Source organism: Molothrus ater, chromosome 4 (assembly GCF_012460135.2).
Source record: "Molothrus ater isolate BHLD 08-10-18 breed brown headed cowbird chromosome 4, BPBGC_Mater_1.1, whole genome shotgun sequence".
NCBI lineage: Eukaryota > Metazoa > Chordata > Aves > Passeriformes > Icteridae > Molothrus > Molothrus ater.
The window spans coordinates 61,653,929-61,677,297 of record NC_050481.2 but is presented as its reverse complement, the minus strand read 5'-3'; the positions used below and the strand labels follow the sequence as shown (position 1 = coordinate 61,677,297).

The following is a 23,369-nucleotide window of genomic DNA, read 5'->3' as shown; positions in this document are numbered from 1 at the left end:
TCACAGGCAGGATATGTTAGGATAATGTGCAGAAAGCCAACACCTTGTCCTCAGTGGTTGTATAAGTGCAGGAACCAAGACATTGCTCCAGCCCAGCGAGATTTAAATGCACCAAGTCATCATGCAGTGATGAAGAACTGCTTGTGCTGTTCCCCTGTCAGCTGTTTCACACTCTGCAAGGGCTGCAGCCATCACAGAAATATCAGAGGGATACATCAATTCCTCTGGATTATCCATAGTTGTTTAATCAGACCCATAGTCCTTTAACAGAAAAGAAACTTCAATTTTCATCACAGAACACACATGTACATTGTTTTGTTTCTTTTGTTCTAATCTTCTTTTCATCATCATTATTATGAATATAGTTTCTTTAAAGAAGAGTTCTGCAGTTCTGAATATAAAGTAGAAAGTATTGCACGTGTGACTACTTGGAGGAAACTCAATATAGGCTTTTCACTCTTTATTAGTCTCCAATTTTCAAGCACCGAACGTTGGAAAACTCTCCCATCTCCAGCTGTGATACCAGTGATACTGAGTGCTCCATCCCTGTGAACAGTGCAGCAGCTCTGAAGAGACCTCCCTCAACAAACAACTCTCCATGTCGAGGCCATGTCCTTCGAAAAGCAAAGGTGAGAGCACTGGTGTCTTAATTGTCTTCTTCTCTGCTTTTTCATACTTTCTTACAAAGTCTTATTTAGCCTTAAGAAGAGAATATGTAAATTATTCATATTACTACATAAATACTGCTGATTTGGGGAACCTTCTGCAGAAGAGTTGGTAAGTAAGTTTGGGAGACAGATTTGACTGTACTCTGATTCCATGTTTTTCTCTGTTGCTTTTTAGACTTGATTTGCAAAGTAAGTAGTCTGTGGTGTAGACAGTCCATGTGTCCACTACTCTGTGTAGCAGAGAAGTGGTTAAAAGAGCACTGTTACAATAAGTGATTAGAAATGGCACAAGATTGAGTCTGACCTTTTCCAGCCACTGCAAGAACCTTATAATTAATGACAATGTGCAAGTATCTGCTCAATGTACATTTAAAATAAAAGTTGAATGACTTCAATTTTGTCTTGCAAGTACCAGGCTGAAATTTGCTGTCCTCTTGTATTGTTAAAGTTTTCTAATTTTTGTGGTTTAGTTTAAATGGGATTTGTATGACCATTCTTCTGGGCTGAATTTGCTGGCAGCATAAACATGTGGGCAACACATAACCAAGGGTGGCAGTAATAGTGCTGGGCCCAAGCTTTTGTTTATTTAGTAGTTCACTGCCAGTTGTAATTATAAACAGCAATAATCATAAACACTTGTCGTTCATGAAAGCTATTTCCAATTTCTTCAAGTGACTTTTGTTACACGTATTCATCGATTATATACATTTCCAGTGTCTGAGCATAAGCCTGGAACCTAAATGTAGTAGATACTGAAAAATAAGCATCTCAAAAAATTATTTTATTATTAAATTATTATAATAGAATTATTTTTCCTGATACACCATTTGTGACAGCTTTCTCACTCTTCTTCTTCCCCCTTTGCGTGGACATCAACTGCTTTTTCCTGCCAGTTAGTCTGATTCATTTAAATCCAACTAAGAATAATTACACTCAGCATAATAGGTCTCAGTTCTAATCAACTTTGAAGTCTGCAGCTTGTGTTTCAAATCTGAGGAAGGATTTATATGCTCTAAAGCTTATCTGTGTTTTCCAATTATAGCCTAATTTGTGCCATAACGATATCATCTCTAACTGTACACTTTGTCTTAGATTTGGATGGTAGCTCAGCAATACTCAGGGAGTGTGGTCTAGCAGAGCACAGTGCTTGCAAATGGGAGCATGGATTTGTGCTGGACAGGCACACTAAATCCAGACATCTAATCGTTACAGCTGGAGAAACCAGAGCATTATAAAAACCTAAACATTTTTGGTGTAAAGAATACCTTCCTGTAGTACATTTTTTATGCTCAGCACATACCATACAGGAAAAGCCCTGCTGTGTTTGGTGTCGGTGTGCTTTGGATGGCACCATAAGTTGGTCAAGCTTTTTGGCAGAGGAATCTTGGATATAGGATTAGTCTAATCGAAAAGGATATGGAGCAACTAAGCATATTTTTCCCATGCTGGGAAAAATAACTCAAAGTATCCAATTCAGCTTGAATAGCTTTTTCCCTAAAACCTCATGCACTAAATATTAAGAGTGAAATTTTGCTGAATTAGATAGTGCAACCCAATCTGTTCCAGCCCATTGGCAGCCACAGCTGCCATCAGGTGCACATCTGCAGCACGCCCCACACTCAGGGGTCGCTGTACGTGTGCGGGGGTGGAATTTGGCTCTCAATTCTTTTGGCCTTTTGCAGCTGCTAGTGAGCCCAGGCCTTGTAGATGTGGTCAGGAAAGGGTGTCACACATGAGTATCCCAGAGCAGGACTTGGCTCTCCAGGCATGGATGTCAGTGCAGTTTGTGGGAGTGAAACTGATCCCAGCATCTCCAGCAGCTGGCACCTCTCCCGATGCTATGAGGGAGTTGTATAAATGTTCAAAATATCAGAATATGGTTTTTACCCCTGGTTTGTATTTGAATGCACTGAATGCCTCCCTTCTTGGCCTTTTCCTTGCATTGTGTCACAGCCAGCCTGGTGTCACAGCATGCTCACCAGGCAGCAGCTGCTGCTCCCTGTGCCTCTGTGCCCTGCACAGCTGGGACAGCAAGTTTGGAAACTCTGCCACCAAAAGCTTTCTCCTCTCAGATGCACTAACATTAGAAGGAGATACAGAGAGAAGCAGTAAGACAGATCTAGTGTTAAGAAAGAGCAGCGATTTGGGGATTGGCTGTTCAGGACACACGTTATATATACACATACATACGCATACATACATTTGAATTTTTAAACTTTACTTTTTTACAAGTGTCTTTAATTTTTTTTTTAGAAAGTAATTATGCATATTTTTAAGAAGCCAGAAGGCATTTTAATTGCAATTTTGTCTAATCTGTACTTGGCTAGAAATGGAAACTCCAATTAAAATACAGAAAATAATATTCTGCGTCAGTAGTCCTAGAGAAGTAAAAAGATTCAAAAATCCTTGCTGTACAGCAATTATTTAAACATTTCACATATTTATTTAAATATCAAATTAGTTTCTAAAGCCAAATTGTTATGTGCAGCAAGAAAACTGAAATTAGTACTTCTGATTTGTTTTTGAAACTACTGGGCTGGTGAATGTCAGCATCTTACATCTTGCTTGTGTTCAAGGACTGGAGAAGAAAAGGATCTGTCCCAGTTTCCCAGCTCCCAGTCAGGCTGTCAGTGTTGACTGAGACATTCTTTCCTTAGTGTGAGCCTGCAGGAGCAGTGGAAAGAAACAAAAAGTTCCTTTTGCACCTGCAAAAGAAGCTTCTGCTTTCAAGCCTTATTTAACACTTCAAAGAAAATCTCCTCCCAGTTGCTTAGCCAAGGATTTCCTTTAAGCTTTGGTAGCATATCTATAGAGAACACAGATTTAATAGAGTTTTTAAAGTAATCTAATTTCTGCCAGTACTGTGTTTTAACTTTAGAATTACCATAATTTGAAGAATAAAACTGAATATTTATAATACATTGAATTTTAGTAAAAGCACCATTTAAATTTTAAAAAAACCAAACAGGAGTTTAGAAACAAAGTAAATTATTGTCTAATGTTAAACCCAAGGATTTTTTTTTTCTTACACTGCTAAAGCAGCCATCAACTGTGACCTTTACTGTTATTTTACAACAGCTGAAGAGGTGTCATGGTCATACAGCTGTTGTAAGAGCCAAACTAATGCTCTTACTGCTTTCAGCAGCAGGAACAGCTATTTACGTGCATAAGTAATGGATTTCAATCAGTGCTCTTAAATGTTGTGGAATGAGTGTTAAATTCAGGAATTCAGGTTGGAAGCCAAGTCAGCAGGCTGCCTGCAGAGTGTCTCTCTCTGGTGGGTCAGAGAGGAATCTGCAGCGCCCAGTGCCTGGCGAGGAGCAGCTGGGGGGTTCCTCCAAGGGGATTGCTGGAGCCAGAGGCCACCTCCTGTGGATCTTCAGTAGTTCCTGAGGCTGTAAGGGTGGGATTCAAGGAGGGGTGCAGTGTGGATGTCCTGAGGTGAGCCCATCCTGCTTCAGCCCTTCTGCTGCTGTGTGCTGTTAGGAGATGCTGTAGGTGACATTTGACAGCCACAAGTTTTACTGACCTGGGGGCTCAGCTGTGGCAACCTCATGATTTTCACTTATGTGGCAGAAGAAATGGCAATACCTTGCTCTGAGACAAATGGCCAAAAGCATTATAGATTACATGTTTTGCTGTGGATGGTGTCCCTGCCCTCAGCTAACAGGTGAGGAAACTGAGGCACAGAAAGTCAAAATTTCTTTAATTTGCCAGGCAATAGCTCAGTTTGGATTATCTATAAGGGAAACAAATGCAATGCAAACTGACTTGTTTCTCTTAACCCTGTTTGTTAGTCTCTCTGCTAAGTTGCTCTTTTTAGTCATAAATTTATGTGTTTGCCATGAGTCTTACTTATAATAAAAAAAATTGAAGAGCAGTAAAGCAATCACTTGGTGTCAGCTCTGAGAGATATTGAGGGCTTCCTGCTGTCTTACAGCAGTCATTTAGAGAGCCTTGTGTGCTTAGATCAGCCTCTCCCTTACTCAGGGAGAGCTGAGTGCTTTACACCAGCTGTGGGGTGTCAGTTGCTCCAGAAGTCCCCTCTGCAGAATACAAACATGGCTTATTTGCACTGCACTAGGAAATATGTTGCTGTATGTAGTTGTGGAAGGGTGGATGCTGTGCAATCAGACTATCAGAATATACTTGTTAGCATTCCCTTACTAATTTTTGGGCTGAATCCAGCAAAGTTAATGAAAAAACCGTTATTGACCTCAGTTGTGGCTCAGCAGATACAATGACATCAGTGAAATATCCTGATTGTTATAACATTTTCTGTATTTTTTTCCCCTTTCCAGGAATGGGAGATGAAAAATGGAACATAAACGTAACAAAGCCACTCACTTTCCATAAAGGCCTTACCTACTACAGACCAAGACATAGGCTGCAAAGGACTCACCTGGAAGGTCACATCAAGTGATAAAACATGAGAAGTTTTATAACTCTGTTAAGTTAATGGTAGCTTGGCGCTAATTTGCCTGTATTCCCTCTACTGTATTGCTGTGTAACTACGTGTGCCCCTTTTTATTAGCTGTAACTCCTTGTTTCCAACTTCACTGGTAGAGAAAATGAAAACCAAAAAAAAACCCCAACCATAGGAACTAAAAAGGAGCATAAAGTCACAGTTGAAAGTTTACTTTGCTGAAGCAGCAAGGAACCAGCAGTGTTAATCATAGTGCATCAGACGGCTGGACCACTGCTGAAGACTGGTGGGAAATCCTGACTCCTGCAGGTTAAAACTGCCTTTGGAACTCTGCCACAGAGCAGGTCTAACTCATCAGCAGAGGCTTTGCTGGTGGCTGCTCACATGGCAAAACAAAGCTGAAGAAATGTGCTTGCAGAAGCAGCAGTGCCTGCTCAGCCCAGCAGCTCTGCAGGGCCACAAGGACTCATTGGTGAAGCATTTTTGGATACTTTTCAGACAGATGCTTTTGTCATGGGGAGATTAAAAGCTGCCAAACTTCGAGACAGATGCGTTTTTGTACGTTCTCTTTATTGCTGTTCTGAAGCACCAGTCATTTTCAAAGGTCATGTTCTTGAACTATGACTTGTTCCTGATTTTTTTAAAAGGCAAACAGGTATTTTTAGATACTGCTTCTTTTCTATACATTTTAAAGAATAAAAAGAAAACAATTGAACTTAGTCCTCAACAGATAACGGCAACTCAGAATGACTTATGCAGTCAGTCTTGTTTTGTTTTTTATAATATAGTATTGTTAAACTTGAGGTATAGAACACTGCTGTACTTAGTTTCCTTTGTCTGTTTTCAGACCTCAGCTATTATTTTTTGAGGAGGATGGACTGAAAAGGTAATAATTTTCAGATTCTTTTATAAACAGTTTAACAAATAATTGGGAATTTTCTCAAACAGGGGTCCATTTCTGATTACTAGGAAATAGCATGTTGCATTTTAGTCTGTAAAATTACAAGAATCTCTTTGTCTCTTATCCATGTCATTCCTGAGAAATTACATGCAGTAAATTGCCACTGAAGCCCTTCAAAATCTCAAGATTGGTTTTAAAAAATCAGAAGGGGGTTGGGGGGAGAATATATAAATCAGATGGCTTCTTTTAAGTTTTCTCTTTTGTTTTTTTTAGGCCTTTGGAGAGCTTTCAATCATACTCTCAAGATTTTTTTCCTCCTCAACTGTGAGGAGTAGAAAATTAATTTTAAAAATTACCTCAAAATATGAGTAGTGTTTTAATCACAGATGTTAGGGCTGGAGTCTTGATAATTAGTTAAGACTGCAATTAAAATCACAGAAGTTGGCAAGACAGCAGTTATCAAGGATCCCATCCCTTCGTGGCCAAGCCTGCAGATTATCTCTTACCTTTAGGAATGGGCGTGTGCAGCTCCTGGGGGTGCACTGGGATTCTCAGCTGAGCTGGATTCCAGAGGGCCTCCTGCAGGAGCTTGTGGGATTTGAAGGCACAGATCTGTCAGAAAGACCTGACAGCTGCCAGGAGATGGGGCTGTGTCCTGTTCCCAAATGCATTTAGGGCCAGGGACCCCACTGACCTTAGCAGTGTAGAAATGGAGCCCAGCATGAGAAGAGGCTCTTTGCTTCCTGGTACAAAGGGCCACAGGAATGCAGATACAGTAGGAAAGCAAGTGTCAGTGTGGTTTTCATTGAAAACACAATTTTTTAATATTAGTTTAGGTTACTTACTTATTAACTCTCTAACTTGAGGGCACATTCTGTACTGTGTGACTATGGACTAAACAGCATCAAATTCCCATAAATAATAGCAGAAACAAATTTGAAGCAAAAGTAAGTTCATTTAGGCTTTTTATTTCAAATTAAGTTATTTATTTGTATATTTCAATAAATATTTAATTTATATCTGTACATATTTATAATGCAAATTAGGCTTCTAGTCAAGGTTAGCAGTGATGTAACAGTTGCCTTTAAGAAGTGGTCCCACATGAAGTAATGCAGAGTAGTCAAAAGCCAGATCACTTGTCTTGTTTACCCAATATTGGCATTGTCTCTTTCCACCCCCTTATCCAATGGTAAAAAAAAAAAAAAAAGGAAAAAAAATTCCTTGGCAAGGACAGGTTTTAATCTATGCCTGAGGTGGATGTGTGTCAGTCTCTGCCCAGGTAAATGGGAATTGTGTGGTGCAGCCCTCCTTCAGCTCTGCTGTAGGTGCAGGTCTCCCGCAGCACCTGTAGCAGCCTGAGCCCCTGTAGTGCCTGCAGCACAGGGGCTGCCCCCTGATCTGAACATCTTCCACTCTTCCTCCAGCAGAGGCTCCACAAAGCCACCTCCACTTCAGTCTGTTCTGTGTAACAGCCAAGGTTCTGAAAGGAAGAAAACCAAAAAACTTGGGAAATAACCTCTCTGTAGACCACTCCCAGTGCTGTGAAATGGACTCTGTTGCCTTGAATAGCACTATTGCTGCACAATTTTTTATAAAGAGCAACAGAACTTGTATTTTTCACTGTTTTTAGATGCCAGGATCACCAGGCAAACTCAGCCATAGAGCAGCATGACTTTTGTTTTAAAAGAAAACTCTCGGATTTTGAACCATTTCTATGTCTTCTAAGAAAATGTTACACTTATGCTTCCTCACCAAATGCCTGTTACTGTACCAGGTGCTTTTTTTAAATTGTTTGTTTTGTTTGTTTTTTTTTTTTTCAAATGGGTGATGCTTTTTTTTTATAAAAAACCCAGATCGTAACTTTGGGGGATCAAGGGCCTTTTTTTAATGAGATGATTGTGGCAATTTGATTTTTCAAATGGAGAATATTAATTTAGTATCAAGTTTTGTTAGACACTTTCAAATTAATTGGCCTAGGGTGTATGTTGTATGATAATGTTCTCATATTAAGAATGTAATTATTTCCTTATTGTATTTTTTAAAAAACAAAATCATATTTAAAAAAAAATCTCTGTGAAAAAAAGCATGATAGAAACATGAAAAAAAAGGTTTTGTTTTATTTTTGTTATTGGATATGTTGGCAGTGCCCATTACAATTGTCTGTAAATATAGCCTTTCTACTGTATTTCTCAGTGTATTTAAGTTTTTTCTGACACACATTCATGGACACTTCTGTTAAAAAAAAAAGAACAAAAGTCCAAAATAGACAAACCTTCAAATGTGTGTCTTAGTAGCTTCAACTAACTTTATGCCTTTCTAGTTTATTCTTCAGAAAGTCTTGCAAAGTGTGAAAAAAGACTGGCACCTGGTAGGTGCGACAGATCCGAGACCATTATTAATAAAGTTATCTGTCAAAAAAAGGATTTGCAGTGTTGTTTCTTGGTGTTTGTCAGTTCCAGAAGGACCCTAAGGTGCTGAGATGGCACCTTAGCAGCTCTCCCACAACAGAGACTCAGCTGAGAACCATTCTCCCGTGCCAGTCATTGAAAAATGTTTGGATGTTATCATGAGTATTTTTTGGCAGCAGTTGTGTCCCCATTTAACTGAGCAGTGACCTCCTGCAACTTGAATGCAGCCCAAGGACTCTCTTGGCAATGGAAATGTGGAATTTGATGTATTTAGAGCTCATAGCAGCACTTCTGCTTGCCTGTTGCATCTGCACCAATTTGCTTAGATGTCAATGCCACTGGTAAATTATGCAATATGTAAAACATTAAAAATTACCTCTAAGACATGAAAGTGGATTAAAATTAAACTGAGCTGATTACCAGGCTACTTAAAGATGAATGTAGCAATTTCTTATAGATGACTGACAGATGAGATTGAGAAGTGTAAAGCTGTAATTACTCCTTGCTGCTTTTCTTAGATTTTGCTCTTGCTCCTGTTACACCACAATTATTACCAAATTTATAAAGTAGAAAGCTTAAGTAGAATATACATTTCATTTTCCCAAACTGAGGGAAGCAATATTCTGAAGTAGCTAATTGGGGTTTTCTCTGTAGTTACAGCCTCCAAGATCATAATGGAGTTTTAATAGGTAGGTCTATGTACTGCAAAATAACAATAAAAATACACAAAAAAAAAAAAAAGAAAAAAAAAAGAAAAAAAGAAAACAAACAAAAATTAACCTAAAAATGCAACAGGAAAAACAAAAACAAAAAAACCTGCCATAATCCTTATGGTCTAAAATGCAGCAAGTATCTCTAGTCTCTGTCTGATTCACAAGACTTGCAGAAGCAAATGGCAAAAGAAAGGAAACCACCTGCATTGCTGGTGTCTCAATCATCTGCATTTGTACCTATACAACATTATCCAAATGGCTCTGACTGCCATAAATAGATAAACTCTATGGGAGATAGGTACAAGGAGCACAGCAATCCCTCCAGACAAGGAAAAATCCTTGTCATATTACAATGAAATTCAAGGGAAAAACAAAGATAAGGTCATCCCAGTGTGAAAAAAAATGACTTTGAGAAGGGGACTGTGTTAACAGGTTATAAACATGGGGAAACAAAATAGTACCTGCCAATAGTCCATGCCACTAACAGTACAAACACTGAGGGTATCTAAATCAATGATCAGGTTCAAAAGAACTGCCCAATTCAGCTACAGAGCTTGTCACAGAATTTTATTGATGCTAAAAGCTTATATGGGTCCATAAACAATAAACAAAATTCTTGGCAGAAAGGAATTACTTAAAACTGTCAAACACAAAGCTCCCTGCTTCAAAACAGAAAAGTCCAGCTCCAGGGGGCTGGAAGTGTGTTCTGTTTATGTGTCCTTGTGTGCTTCCCCCTGCTCTCCTGACATATTACTGCTGATAAATGAAGCTGTTTTCTTCCACAGAAAAATGCTTTTTTTTTACACCAGCAGTTACAAAAACATTCCCTTCTATACAGCCACGTATCTTATTCTTTTCAATTTGACTTCTAAAGCAAGAACCTGTCTTTTCAGATCAAGGTAATGCAAAATTATTGCTTCACAATTTAGATAACAAAAAAAAATCTTATCAAGGGTATTCCTCATCAGTAATCTGATTACAAGGAATAATTTTCCTGTTAGATTTTGCAGAACCAGCAGAGTTGCAGTTACATGGTCCTGAGCTGAACATAAGCTTAATTCCTGGTTTAACTACTAATTTTTAAATAGACTGTTAATTGCTCTCACTAAATTATTCCTTAGAATTTTTACTTCTTTAGCCTGGTTTTGGCATGTACTGCTGATTTTGAACTTTGTTTTGAAATCAGCTTTTGGTATGGTACTGTAATGGCAGGAATGGATCCTTTTATCACTTTCAAAATACACTGTACAACGTTTGTACTATTTTGCTTCAGCTTTTGAAAGCCATGAGGTTTTCAAAAAGAAATGTTTCAAATGTACTGTACCAGAGTACAGTACATTTTCTCCACAGCAGCTGGACCCATAAGAAAGCAAAACGTCTTTCAAGGCATAAATCACAAAAAAAAAAAAAAAAATTGAAAAGAAATCAGTGTCTTAATGGAAAACAGGAAAAAATATTGCCTGTTGTTTATGCCTCAAAAGTTTTATTAGAGAGACATGACTTATGATGATGTTGAAATCAGTTAAGCTTCAAAATAGTGTAGCAATTAATATGACTTTGATGATGATAGCAAAGGAAACAGAAGTGAAGCAATTATTCTTTTCTTTCCACAGAAATCAGTTTCTGAAGTAAAGCAGCCCTTCAGGTTAGATATTAGCAAATTTTATTTGGTGTCTCATTTGTGGGAACAGCTTGGCTGTGTCTGTTCTCACTCCTGACCTTCCAAATCAGGAGCTTTTCTTGGAAAGAACTATTTGCAACATCATTAAAAGTAACTTTATAATTTCTTTGAGTTTTGCTTTTATTTATATCAGAGTACTACATTTGGAAAATGAGATGTCATTTGAGATTCAACAGTCTGCTTTTGTAGAGATAATAAACTGCAGTTAAAGTCTCAGCTAGCCACAGGATAGGATTAGAGAACCTAAAATGACAAATTGCAGTGTTTCCTAGCTGGGCTGCACAAGCAGGGGAAGCTCAAGCTTCATTCCTGCATCCAGCCCCACATTTAGCATGGTGTGCCACGGGGAAGGGTCAGACTGCCCACACCACAGGGCTCCTCCAGCTGCCAGCTCCTCCAGCAGGCACCCTGGGAAAGTGCTCAGCTAGGGCAGACTGAGAAAATTCAGTTTCATCTCGTCTGAATTATTTTTCTTTTTAATTATCCATCTTTAGATCTCTCAAAATATATCCACTCTGTGAATAAATAATCCATTTGTGGTCCTATTAAAACTTCATTGCAGTCTATAAAATTTGTATGGCTAATTTAAAAATCACTAGATAATAATTCATGGTGCTGCTTTATCCCAGTATGAGCTTTAATAAGACTTCACATTGCACATCCACAACAATTAGCAACATCTCTGTTTTTCCCTGTTGTGGGCAACAGGCAGTGAAAAGAAACATCAAGTGTTTATTGTACCAGTGTCAGACTTTCCCTGGTAAGTCACCAAGCTACACAGCAGCAACCACCTCTCAGCAAACCATAAACTCTATTCCAGCCTGAAAATATGAGCTGCACCAAAAGCAGCTCATCTCTAAACTTTGAAGCAGGAAGGAATGCCCAGTCTGTAGGGATGGAAGGCATTTTCTGACTTCAGCAATTCAATTTCTGACCTTCAGCAAAGACAGAAAGCACTTGCCAGGACCATAGGAGAAAACCTTTAGGACATTAAGGCCAATACTTTATAAAAATATACTATATAATTTTGCATTTCATTTCCAAAGACTGTAAGCAGAGTGAAATAAATATCATATGTAGAAGCTGGGCATGTCCAGTGGGCATAATTCTGAGGATTTTGGTTTTGCTAGCTTTGTATATGATTGAATATAGTTTGTAGCTCAGTTTTATTTTGAGTCAAGGCCTGATCCTTACACACAGCTACATCCAGCTTAAGGGCTAAGTTTGACTTGCAGACCCCTCAATTTTGCAAAGAGAATGCAGCTTCTACAGCACAGGCAACTCCTTAGGAAAAGAGTGGGATAAAGGAAGGGCAATTAATAAAAAGAAAAGAAGAGATTGGAATAAAGGCACGGGAAGGGCAGAACACACATACCTCTGTTCTGTGGATGGCGCTCTATCACAGGGAGATGAATTCTTTAGCAGGACAGAAATACCCAGCCTGTGTTGCAGTGGCTGGCAGAACAGCCCTGCATGGCTTCTGTCTCACCACAGGATGTCACCCTCCACCAGCTACACTGCAGACACCTTCCAGGAAAAGGAAAAAGGACTTTTCCCTCTTTCCCTATGAATGGAGCCGAGCTGCAGTGTAGGAGGAAGAAGTGGAGTGGCTAAAGAGGAGGAGAATGAAGGTTTGCTGCAGCCTTTGAGCTCAGTGTTGCAGAGTTGAGTCGTTTGCTGCTAAATTCAGACACACAAACTCTGGGGACTGGTTAAACCATTTCCCCTCCACAAAACCCATGAGAAGCTTCAAAAGAAAAACAAAGCAATCAATAGTTTAGAACCAAATTTTATTAAAGAAAAACCTGGAGTGCAGGTTCTCAGGACAAATGCATACCTTTGGATGCAGTGGAGTACACAGGTACGTATACAGTAGTTTGCCTGCTACATGTTTGGAAGCTGAAAGAGACCGTGATAATCTGTACTGCACAGTTCATCACCATTGTTAAAAGTTGCCAAAAATTTGCTTGTGGATTGCTAACAGATACTTGGTTATGTGTGTGCACTACATATTGCACAAGAGGTTTTGATTAAGCTATTACTTGTGCAATTGAATCACAGTTAAGTGTTACGTCAAGCATATTCAAACATATATTTGTTTCCTTTTCTCAAAAACAGCACATCACTACAAAACTGCCATTAAATGTTACATATTTACAAAAAATATACAAATAACACTTTTCCCCATTTTTGACAATGCACCAATTATGGATTTATTTCATTCTTCACTTAAGCCCTGTTACTGTATACAAAGAAACCTGCTTAAAGTCAAGGTCACCTGAAACAAAATTAGGAGAAGGCATGTTCTGTTTTCACAAATACAGAATGTGCAAAGGCAGAAGGAGAGGGCTGTGTAGCCATGTATGTTAAAGGTAGGGGTTATAGCATACTGATGACTGCTAAGAACCTACACAAGGAGTGGAATAAGCCCCACTCAAAAATTAGGCATTTGCTGACCAAGCAGTCATAAGCAGTTAAAAAATCAGTTCTACCTTGGTTTTAATTAGCTTACATCTATCCAAAGGACTCTCATGCTAGCAATGGGAATAAAAATTATGGTGAAAATCAATGAGTAACCTGTGAGTAACAGGTGCATTGAGAAGACTGATTTTAACCTGCAGTTGCTTTCGAAATCCACTGTGGATGAAATTGTTCTGTAACACAAAGCTGAACTGATAATGTCTGTGGAACTGCATGGCCATAAATTAGGGTAGAATTTGGGCTGGCAATGCCAAATAAACAATGTTCCACATTAAGAACACGGTAGCGAGACATGCTTTGTGAATCTTCACAAGACATATGTCAAGTCTAGTTTTTATTTTATAGCCTTTCACATACTTACCAAGAGCTGCAGCACTAATTAGCTGCAGCTATTTTTTAGGTTTGGTTTAATTATTATTTAGGCTTGGTTTAATTACCATTTTTTCCTCTTTTGTTTTCATGGGTAATGTCAGCAAAATCTGTATTTGTCTGTCTGTATCTGGATTCAGAGACTTTGCACCCACCTGTGCTGGAACAGCCACAGATGCACTGTAAATAAGCTGGCTTCCATCCTTTGCTCTTAAAAAGGAAAATTCTCCTATTCCAACTCTCATCTCTCCAAATATTTCTCCAATCTAGGATGAAGCAATATTTCTAGTGCTGCTTCATAAATATAACAAGTTAATACACCAAGTTAATTTCATTTAGGTAAGGAAGGGCAATACATGATGTCACCTAAATCCACACTTGCAATGCAGTAGGGTGGTATTCTTTAAAACACCTTCTGCAAAGAAACCTGTCAAAGTTTAATGGAAACATAAATCACAGGTGCTGTACATATTTGTAAAAATAAGTGGGTAGGTAAAACAAAAAAAGTGGAAGCTTCCCAAAGCACTCTGCCAGATGATCAAGTTCCTCACCCTCTTCCAATTTGCTATTCCTCTGCAAACTTCTTGTATTTATTTTTCCTCAGCCACACGGAAGAGGATGAAAATTATTTAATCACCTTTTAACATCAACCCAGTTTTTTGACAGAATGACAATCAGAGGAAAACAATTCAGAGAAGACTGGGATCAAGAGAGGAGAATTCAAGTATACTTCTCCATTTGATTACGTTTTCCCTCCAGAGCCTTCTGCACTGCAGCAAGCACAACCATGACTTTACACCCATGAGGAAATAAATCACAGCCTGTCAGTGACAAATGAAAAAAAGGATCTGTACTCAAAGGCCTGGTGTGCATATGAAATGGAGGAACTCTCTGTTCCTAAAATTAAAATTTCTAATCACATGTTCAGTAAACTCCAATCACTGGTGTTTACCCTCAGGAATACTACACCAGCTCCATTCATCTTCTTTAAACATTATAAAATTACAGCTCACACAGGCATTCTAGCAAATTACATTTCAACAGTATAAATGCAAGAGACAGACTCTATAAAATAATTCTTTTCCCTTGTGTCCTAGCTTGGTGCTGTGCTAGGGAGGAACACCATTAGCAAATGACCCCCAGTCATGTGGAGCACTCATAGAGGCATCTTGACTCCTAAAGCAACATCTTTTCCATGCACCTCAGGTGGAATGTTGCTGCAAGTCAGATCTGTCTTAAATTATAGGCAGAGATGGTGATAATTTTGCATGTTCCTCGTGCTGCATCAGTTTAGACTCATAGTTTAAAGACTCTGCATGCAACCAACAAAATAAAATAGTTGCCATTACAAATCAAAGCTTCAAGACTTAACCATAACAAAATCAACAACGTGGTAAAACCATACATACTGGTAACACTGACTTTCTCCCTGCTGTTCCTTGTCCTGGTTAGTCCTGTGCTCCCCTCCCTCCACATCTCTCCCACTTACATCCCCTAAGACAGGCTGTACCCTTCCAAGACACCACTGGACTTTTCAATGTTCTTACTCCCATTACATTCTCCAAGCTCCTCCAGCATGATGATTCTGCCAAATATATCTGGTGACTTTGCTTAAATTTGTATTTTATGGAACTTGAATCCAAGCCATTTTCCCCACCCTCTAGGAAAGGTTTCATACACACCCATTCCATAAACCTGTCAAGTCAAATTGCTCCTGACCCTCTGTTAACAAAGAATTCTCTTTACTCCACCTATTGCTCAGCTTTGGGTTGTAACAATTTCTCTAAAAGGCTGTGTCTCAGCTTGGGTCTCAGCATTTCCCATACTGAAATACAAATGCAGCCCAGTGGTCTGGCAAGGTGCTCTACCCCTGCTGCAATTCTGCACCTGCCAGACTGCGAGGCTGGCAAAGCAAGCCAGCCCTTGCTGTGCTCCAGGAAACTCATGGGAACACCATGTCTCAGCCTGTAACCCAAAGGAAGGCAGAGGAAGATATGTGGGAGATAACAGATAACCATCTTTGCCAATTAAATACATAATTTTACTACAGACCAACAGCAAAACTAATCTATACACTGGAGAGAGAGGAAATGCTGGTTTTTATTCTTTCAGGGAGTATAATACTCATCCACATCTCAAACTAGAAGCATGTGCTCCCTGGGATGAACATCTGAGAGAAGTTCTTGAAAAGGAAAAGATAAGAATTCCAGAAAGGTTCAGCAAAAATGAGAGCCAAAATTAAAGCTGAAAGGATTAAAAGATACTGAAGTGGGAAAGAAGCAGGAAGGATGGACTGCAGTGACACAAAGCACGGGGAACCTCATCGACTCAGACAATAGAGCAGAGCTTAAAGGAGAGGCAGGGAGGGGGAAGATTGTGATTCTTGCTTTCAGCTGGGACACAGTAGGGTGCATATCCAAATAGAAACACAGACAGTAACATAAAGCAGAACAAAAAGCAAGGAAGCAAAAGTGAACTGTAGAAAACTGTCATCTGGAAAAGCCAGGCAAGGCAGAGCCACAAACAGCAGCAGTAATGAAAGAGAACAAAAGGACTACAAAACAGGGGTGGGGGGAAAGGAGGAGAAACAGAAAAGAGTGGAAATTCGGCTTCTTTTTTTTTTTTTTTTTTCCTAGTTTCAGAAGCTACTTGGCAAAGATTTGGAAGTATTAAACAATGCAGGTAACTTCAGGAACAGTTACTTTGCTACTTCAGCATGTCAGAAGATTAACCCCAAAGACAGGAGTGTATTTACGAGTAAATGGAGCCAATGAATTTGGCAATTCACTGGGCAGTTTGTTTGTGAAGATATTCTGTAATTTTAAACATTTAAATGCCCTGATGTGAACCTGAAGCATAGAGGTGGTGTATTACAATATTCTCCTTAGGACTAGTTTTACCATTTGCAAACTGCCTATGTGCCTGTTACTGATGTTTGAGGCCACGCTTCCTCTGCACAGTCCTTTCTATTCAAAATCCACAACAAGAATATCTCAAAAGCCACATGGATATAAGCCTGCTGTTTTCCTGTATGAGCTGTCCTCATTAAAAGTATCTCTTTCACCATTTCAGAAAGATTTCATTTTTAAACTCTTTTAATCAATAAGCAGTGTGAATTAATACTTTTTCTAAAAAGCGAATAAGCCAATTCATTTGCTTTGATCTGCAAGAGTAGACACTGTCAGTAAGAACTAAATATAAGTATCAAAAGCTGGCTAAAATTAGCAACAAATAACATAGAAATATTAAGACATGTTAAGAAAGTTATTTGGAATGCCTGGCCTTCCTCGTGATTAATATACTCATTATACCATTAAAAATACGTGCAAAAAAGGCATATTATTTAAGCAGTGCCAGGTACTGCTGCTTGTCTTATTGCTGCTTAACAGGGCTTTATGTCCACTGTATTGCAAGTAATCAGTGTAAAGATGCACATTCTACAGAAACTGAGAAATCAAGGCTGATCAAGGCAGATGAAGTTTGTGCGAAATCCAAGTGTTGCGAGGAAAAACTATTAAGCAAAATTACTTGTGTAAGGGAAAGAATGCACTCTCTGTCAGGGCTAGTAAATGTTCTTCTAAAAGAAAATCAGTCTGGAAGGGAGGCAAAGAGTTTGCAAATAAGAGTATGTATTTTTACATATTCTACTAAAAAGTATTTAATGCAAACCATAATAGCTCTTTGATAAGGATTTTTTCACACAGCTATATTGTTGTATTTCAGAGTACATATTTCTAAGCCTTCCAGTATTTCTTATGTTAGAAACTGTCTTACAGAAGATCATCTCAGCTACCAGCATATAAAGTAGCTGGAAACAGTAATACTGATAAGCTTCACATATAAAAAAAAGGGGTGAAAAAAATGGAAGTCATACATGGCTCCACAATTCACAGTTTAAGTAATTTGCTACTCCATTTAACAGGAGGAAAAAAGCTGGGACTGAAGACTTACAGAAATGAGATCTCATATTAAAAATCATGAAACTAACTTGCTGTACATATCAATTTCAATGGAAAAATATTCCAAGAGGATGCATTCTTTACCCTCAGAGCAGCCTGAAGTACCATTACAGGTTCTTCCTTCCCCAAAAACCTGCATCCTCTTTGCTTATGCAACACACCTGAAAAGAAGGAACAAATAACAACTTTTTGTGCATGACATTCCATTCAGATTTGGGGAATGGGCTGTTCTAGGGCTGTCTCAACATGGAGCAACCCCTCTGCACCCTCTCCAGTCTGAGCATGCACAGAGAGCTGGAGGCAATGCTGCTGGGGTGGTCAGATGGGGACAAGGGCTGCCTTGGGACAGAAGAGTACAAATTTGAGAGGGCACAGCTTGACATTTCCCAAAGACTGCAGGGTTAGGCTATTAATTGCAAAAGCTAACCAGGGGTCTGACTTATTTGTCACTTTGATGATTATAGTCTAAAAGTAAGTCAAAAATATTACAGGAATAAAAATGCATTTAAATGGCACTGAGAGGACGAATGCTAAGAAGCTGAAAGGAAATACAGAACATGAAAATACAAACTTAACGTTAAGATAATTGTCTGAGCAGACCTTACTTACAGTCAATTAAATGCCATTCTAATGAAAGTTTTAGGCTTTCTCAGACTAGTACTGGCTATGTGCCAGTCTCTTGAAGACAGTTGTAGAAGCAGTGTGCAACTGGGACTAAAACAGAGAAAATGAGCCAGGAAGCAGCTTTTTCGATGGACTTAAAAGACAAATCAAAATTTTGTATCTCAAAAATCAAGATTTATAAGGGTAAATGCTTATAAATTTTGTCCTGGTGGAAATTCAATGCTTTGAGAGAAATGGGCACTTACTTTCATCTAAAATGCTGAAATAAAAATGAATATGGAAACAATATAGTGGTATCAATCAATATACAATAAAACAACTACAATAACTCCAACTGGCAGGAACTGTGCAATGAAATAAAATGTTTAGTCTCTCTTTTCCCCTGAAGTCTCATTAATGAAAAAATTACAAAACTTTTTTAATAGGAAACATAGAAAAAAATCTATGACTGAAATTGTCATTGATTCTATCTACTTAGAAACATTGACTTGAAATAACACTAGAAATTCAAAACTTATCAGAACCTGTGGTTCATCATCAAAAAGCTACTGCATGTATTTAATTTCTTATAAGGATTTTCTTTTTCTCACACATTTTTTTGAGCATGTATCTGTGTAAGGAGGATGGAAATTACTGCAGTTCCATTCTATTGATCTCCATTGAAGATACAGCCTACAGTAGTAGAGTCTTCCCACCAAGAGAAGGTCTCATTGGACTGAAAACACAGCTAATCATGATAATCATGTCAGATGAAACCTGCTTTGCACTAGGAACTACTGATGGCAAAGCAATGATTTGTCTTTCTCTATGGGACAGTTAGTTAACAACTCATCTACTTTATATGAATAAACAGTTTACTCCTCATTACACCAGTCGTTGAAAGAAGAAAATGCATCAAGAAGGATTTAATTCAATGAGAATATCATAAAAGAGTTCCAAGAAATTGGATGTGAATTGTGGATACAACATCTTGCCTCAGGCTTTCTGTTTCTTCACAGCCATTTCCACCACCCTCTTTAACAGAGTATAAAAATATTCACTGGTTTATATTGCTTATATTATTGAAAAATTAATTAACGCTGTGTGCATTTTCCCTAAATGTCCTCTGAGCATTTCTGAGTATTTTATATGGATGGGCTGCTCCAAAGCCATATAAAACATTTAATGTCAAAAGAGAAAGCAAAGACAACAGCTGTAAATCTTGATGGTTCTGTTAGAACGCTTCAGATCATACTGCTTGGAGCACTCTGACAAGTACAGAGTGTTACTGAAATTGCAAATACATCAGATTTTAAGAAGGCCAAAAGAGGCCAATGAGGCCAATACACTGCCAGTTTTTTAGATTCAGTATAGTTCAATATCAGTGCTGATAAATATCACTGTACCCATTTTTACAAGGTTTTTGATCAAATAACAATGCAGAGAAGTGAGTTCACAATACTAGTGTGCAACAGCAAATTCACAGCCAATGTTGCAGTGCTACCACATAACAGTATGTTCCAATAGCAGTGTTTAAATAAAATTATCTTTTTTTTTCTTTTTTACCAGTGATGCACCTTTCTTGAATTATTCATTTTTTACATTTATACACAATTGCAGCTGGTTTCAATAGAGAACTTTTAAGAACAATGATAATTACAAGTGAAACAAAGAAAGTTAAACCATCAATAATTTATAGTAACAAAATTCTTTTGCTCTGATGATTCTGAACAAACAGTAATGAATTTAGCCTCACAATACCCCTGTGAGGTAGGCAATCACTATCAGCCCCATTTTACAAGTGGGGAAACCAGAGCACATACAAGGGAAGTAACTTGCTCAAAGTCTGGGTACAGAATCCAGGTATCTGACAGTCATCTTCTGTTTCTTAGCCACCACATCACTCTTCCCCACTAAAAAACATAACTAAAATATGTACAAATAGTGCATGTGTGCATGCACACATGTGTGACTAGCACTTGTGCCCAGAAGCAGCTCTGTGTTTCTGAATACTCATGTGTCAGGATTTTAGATACATATAAAGAATAAAAAGATATTTATTCTTTATATGTATCTAAAGATTTGAGAACTAGCACTAGTGAGTCTTTTCATTTACAGATAAACCAAGACACCATGAAGGAGAAAATGGTAATAATACTTTCTCAGTTTTAAAAGAATTCATTTAAAAATTATTCTTGAGAGGAAATCAAAGGATTCCTTTATTATCTGCTGGGTATTATTAATACAGTTATGGCAATACCAACATGTCTTTAGAAAACTGTTTTTAAGACATGACAAACCAACCTCACAGGAGTGCTGTATGAATCAAATTAATAAGCATTGGAAAAAATTACTACAGGTACTAGACTGTGCTAAGTGTTAATTAGAGTACCAAGCAGTTAAATATTCTAAGTTCCAAAAGACTCCTGTGATCAGAAACACAAATCACCCTGAATTAAATGTATAAAAGTAGCTGTTAAAGCATAAATTAGTTGTGTGACCTAGTTCCAACCATGTGAGAACAACCCCAAGCTGGAGCTTCCATCCCATTCCTTGTCTATGGAGCTGGTTTGCCACTCACCTGCCCTATACAAACAACCTATTTCAGATTTATTTCACAGGAACAAGTAAGATGGTTGCAATGTTATTTTATTCTCTGCTCCAGCTCATTTCCACTAGAAAAAGCAAGAAGAGCTGGTGAGGAGAGAAAGCCCCTGGTGCAATGATCCCAAGAGTTTCCAATTCACAGCATGTTTTGTATATGCACTTTTCTTCAAGAAACCCAGACTCAGAAACATTTAAGACCTTGGATTTCCCCAGTCTGGCACACAACAGTCAGCCAGGGCATTGCTTCTCTGTTAATAAGTTTACATGGCACTATACAACTAAATAGGCAGAAATCTTAGAACAATTTATTTTCCTGAGCGGTTTGCAAGTGCTTTTCAGAATCTTCACTCTAACTTCTCCACCTAGTTCCTTACAGTAAATTTATAATCTAGATTTTCTTGTGCTTTACTCATACATCCTATGGGGGTTCATGAGAGCCTACAGTACTACACTGAGTTACTACCTCCCAATCTGCTGCATTTGATGATAATATGCTCTATATTCACAGCTACATGGAAGAATGGTTCTAATGCATACACTGATTTTAAGACAGTTCTTTTCTATTTGACTAGCCTTCATTATTTTCTGTTTGCATTTCTGGATGATGCACTACCTGTATCCTTCTCAAACAAGGTGGTGTGCAAGTTTGTCACTAGCATCAGTATGACATTCAGTGAGTACAGAGTTATTTATTCTCTATCAAAGGCAAAAAGTGAAGAGATTATATAGGTTTCTGAGAGAAGCATCCTAATCCCAGGCAGCTGTGACACACAGGATGCCAGACATTTAAACTCACCACACAGCACCACACTTGTTTTCCTACATGGCTAAAATAAACCACAGAGCAAAGACAAGAGGAGTGTGGATTCACTGCATCACCATTCCCTAGGCATGCAGAGGTCAAGACTAGGAAACTCTGACCCAAGTGACAAAACTGGGATTAGGAAACAAGGACCTGACTCACAAACCTTTCTGCAGGCAGCTCCTCCAGGAGCCCTTCCCCTGCTGTTCCTGCAGAAAAAGGGGCCAGTGGTGGTAGGGACTGAGAGACACCCCTGGTGATGGGAAGGGAACAGGAAGCCCTAAATCCCTTCCCATCATCCCCGTGACCCTTTGGATTGTCAAACCAACCCCAGTGGAAAAGGTCAGGTTGGGGTTTGCTCATTCCCACCAGAAAGGGCAAATGCCAGGAGAAATCCCAATCAGGGATGCCCTGGGAAGGAGAAAGGAGATGGCAGTAGTACCCAGCCCTTCCCAGAGCAGAACACTGACCCACCCAGCACAGCTGCCCTTAGAGGAAGTTTTAAAAAAATAACCATACAAAGAAAACTGTGTAAAAGAGTTATTTACACTCTCTGCAAATTTAAAAAGAGACAGGCCACCAGCCTAGGGTTTAACAGGAGAACTCATCTGGCAGCTGCCATCATCCTAGAGGGGCTCGCTCAGGAGAAAATAAAAAAGAGCAACTAAAATGACTGTCTGCAAGTGAAGGCACCTGATCTGGAAATAGCATCAAGCTGGTGTTTTTCTTTCACATGTTATGGGATGGGGGGAGATACTGCTGCTGATAGTTTTTCAGGACTTGCTACACTTACAAGAGCATTATTGTATATTACAAGAAATCCTAATTAACATTTTACTTCATTTAATCCTCAGAAGGGCCTAAGCCTAAATTTGTTAGATTGTCTCACACATGTTTAAGTTAAGAGCTGGTCTCAACTAGGAGTGCATTTGTCTCTCTCTCAGTCCTATCCCAGTACAGAAACACTTGGCCTACTAAAAAAATTGTCATAGTGATCAACCATCTTTTCTGGTCTAGTCATTTGTGTAAAAATCACCTTTTTGGGCTGAAGACTCCCAGCCTTCCACTGAATACCTCAATTAAAAATATAATTAAAAAGTTACAGTCAATCATTCTAAAAAAAACCCCATAAAGAAATAGAGCATATACAGAAAAGAAACAAGGTGGCATTGAAGGAGCCTAGGGCTACAAATTTGCTACCATAGTTTGAGTTTCAGTCGAAATGAGTTCCCAGGCCATCGAGTGAACACAAGACATGTTATCCTTTGCCCTTGGTAACTGAGGATGGATGCTTTTTTCCACAGGACTGATAAGAAACCTCCTCTCCATCAGCATTTACAGCCATGTTTGCAATTTTGGGACATCACCGGGGAAAAATAAAACGGTAGAGTGAAGAGTCTTTCGGTTTTCGTGTTCAGCTGCAAATATCAGCTAACCAGGTAACTGTGCATCTCTCTGGAGTTGATGCTCAAAACCACGCCTGAGTGATTGCCTAGGGAAATACAGAAACAAAAGGCCAACATTAGTGCATTTCAGGTACTCCACAATAAATCCCCCTTTTATTGTAGAGACAAGTAAATTGCATAAGAGAGTGTCTTTATCAAACAACAGGTCAGGTGAAGGTTGGTGCAACAGCTCCATGTACCTACAGCACACTTTTGCACTAAGCTTTTGCTCATGGTGGTGGATTTGTGGTGAATTCCTAGGGTTTCTATCCAAGTGACAGCATAAGTTGGTTCTCTTTGTGGCTT

General features: G+C 38.7%; 2 protein-coding genes across 5 annotated transcripts in view; one reads left to right on the top strand and one right to left on the bottom strand.

Moving 5' to 3' along the window:
* Positions 1–8,418, top strand: part of AFAP1 (actin filament associated protein 1) — a 111,094-nt gene extending 102,676 nt beyond the window's left edge. For both annotated transcript variants that reach the window (XM_036382375.1, XM_036382373.1), the window contains 2 exons: positions 468–629; positions 4,970–8,418. In XM_036382375.1, the coding sequence (XP_036238268.1) occupies positions 468–629; positions 4,970–4,996 (189 nt within the window). In that variant the 3' untranslated portion in view covers positions 4,997–8,418. The remainder of the gene's footprint in view (positions 1–467; positions 630–4,969) is intronic.
* A 4,152-nt stretch (positions 8,419–12,570) lies between these two features.
* Positions 12,571–23,369, bottom strand: part of SORCS2 (sortilin related VPS10 domain containing receptor 2) — a 536,859-nt gene continuing 526,060 nt past the window's right edge. For all 3 annotated transcript variants that reach the window (XM_036381659.2, XM_036381658.2, XM_036381660.2), the window contains one exon: positions 12,571–23,110. In XM_036381659.2, the coding sequence (XP_036237552.1) occupies positions 23,046–23,110 (65 nt within the window). In that variant the 3' untranslated portion in view covers positions 12,571–23,045. The remainder of the gene's footprint in view (positions 23,111–23,369) is intronic.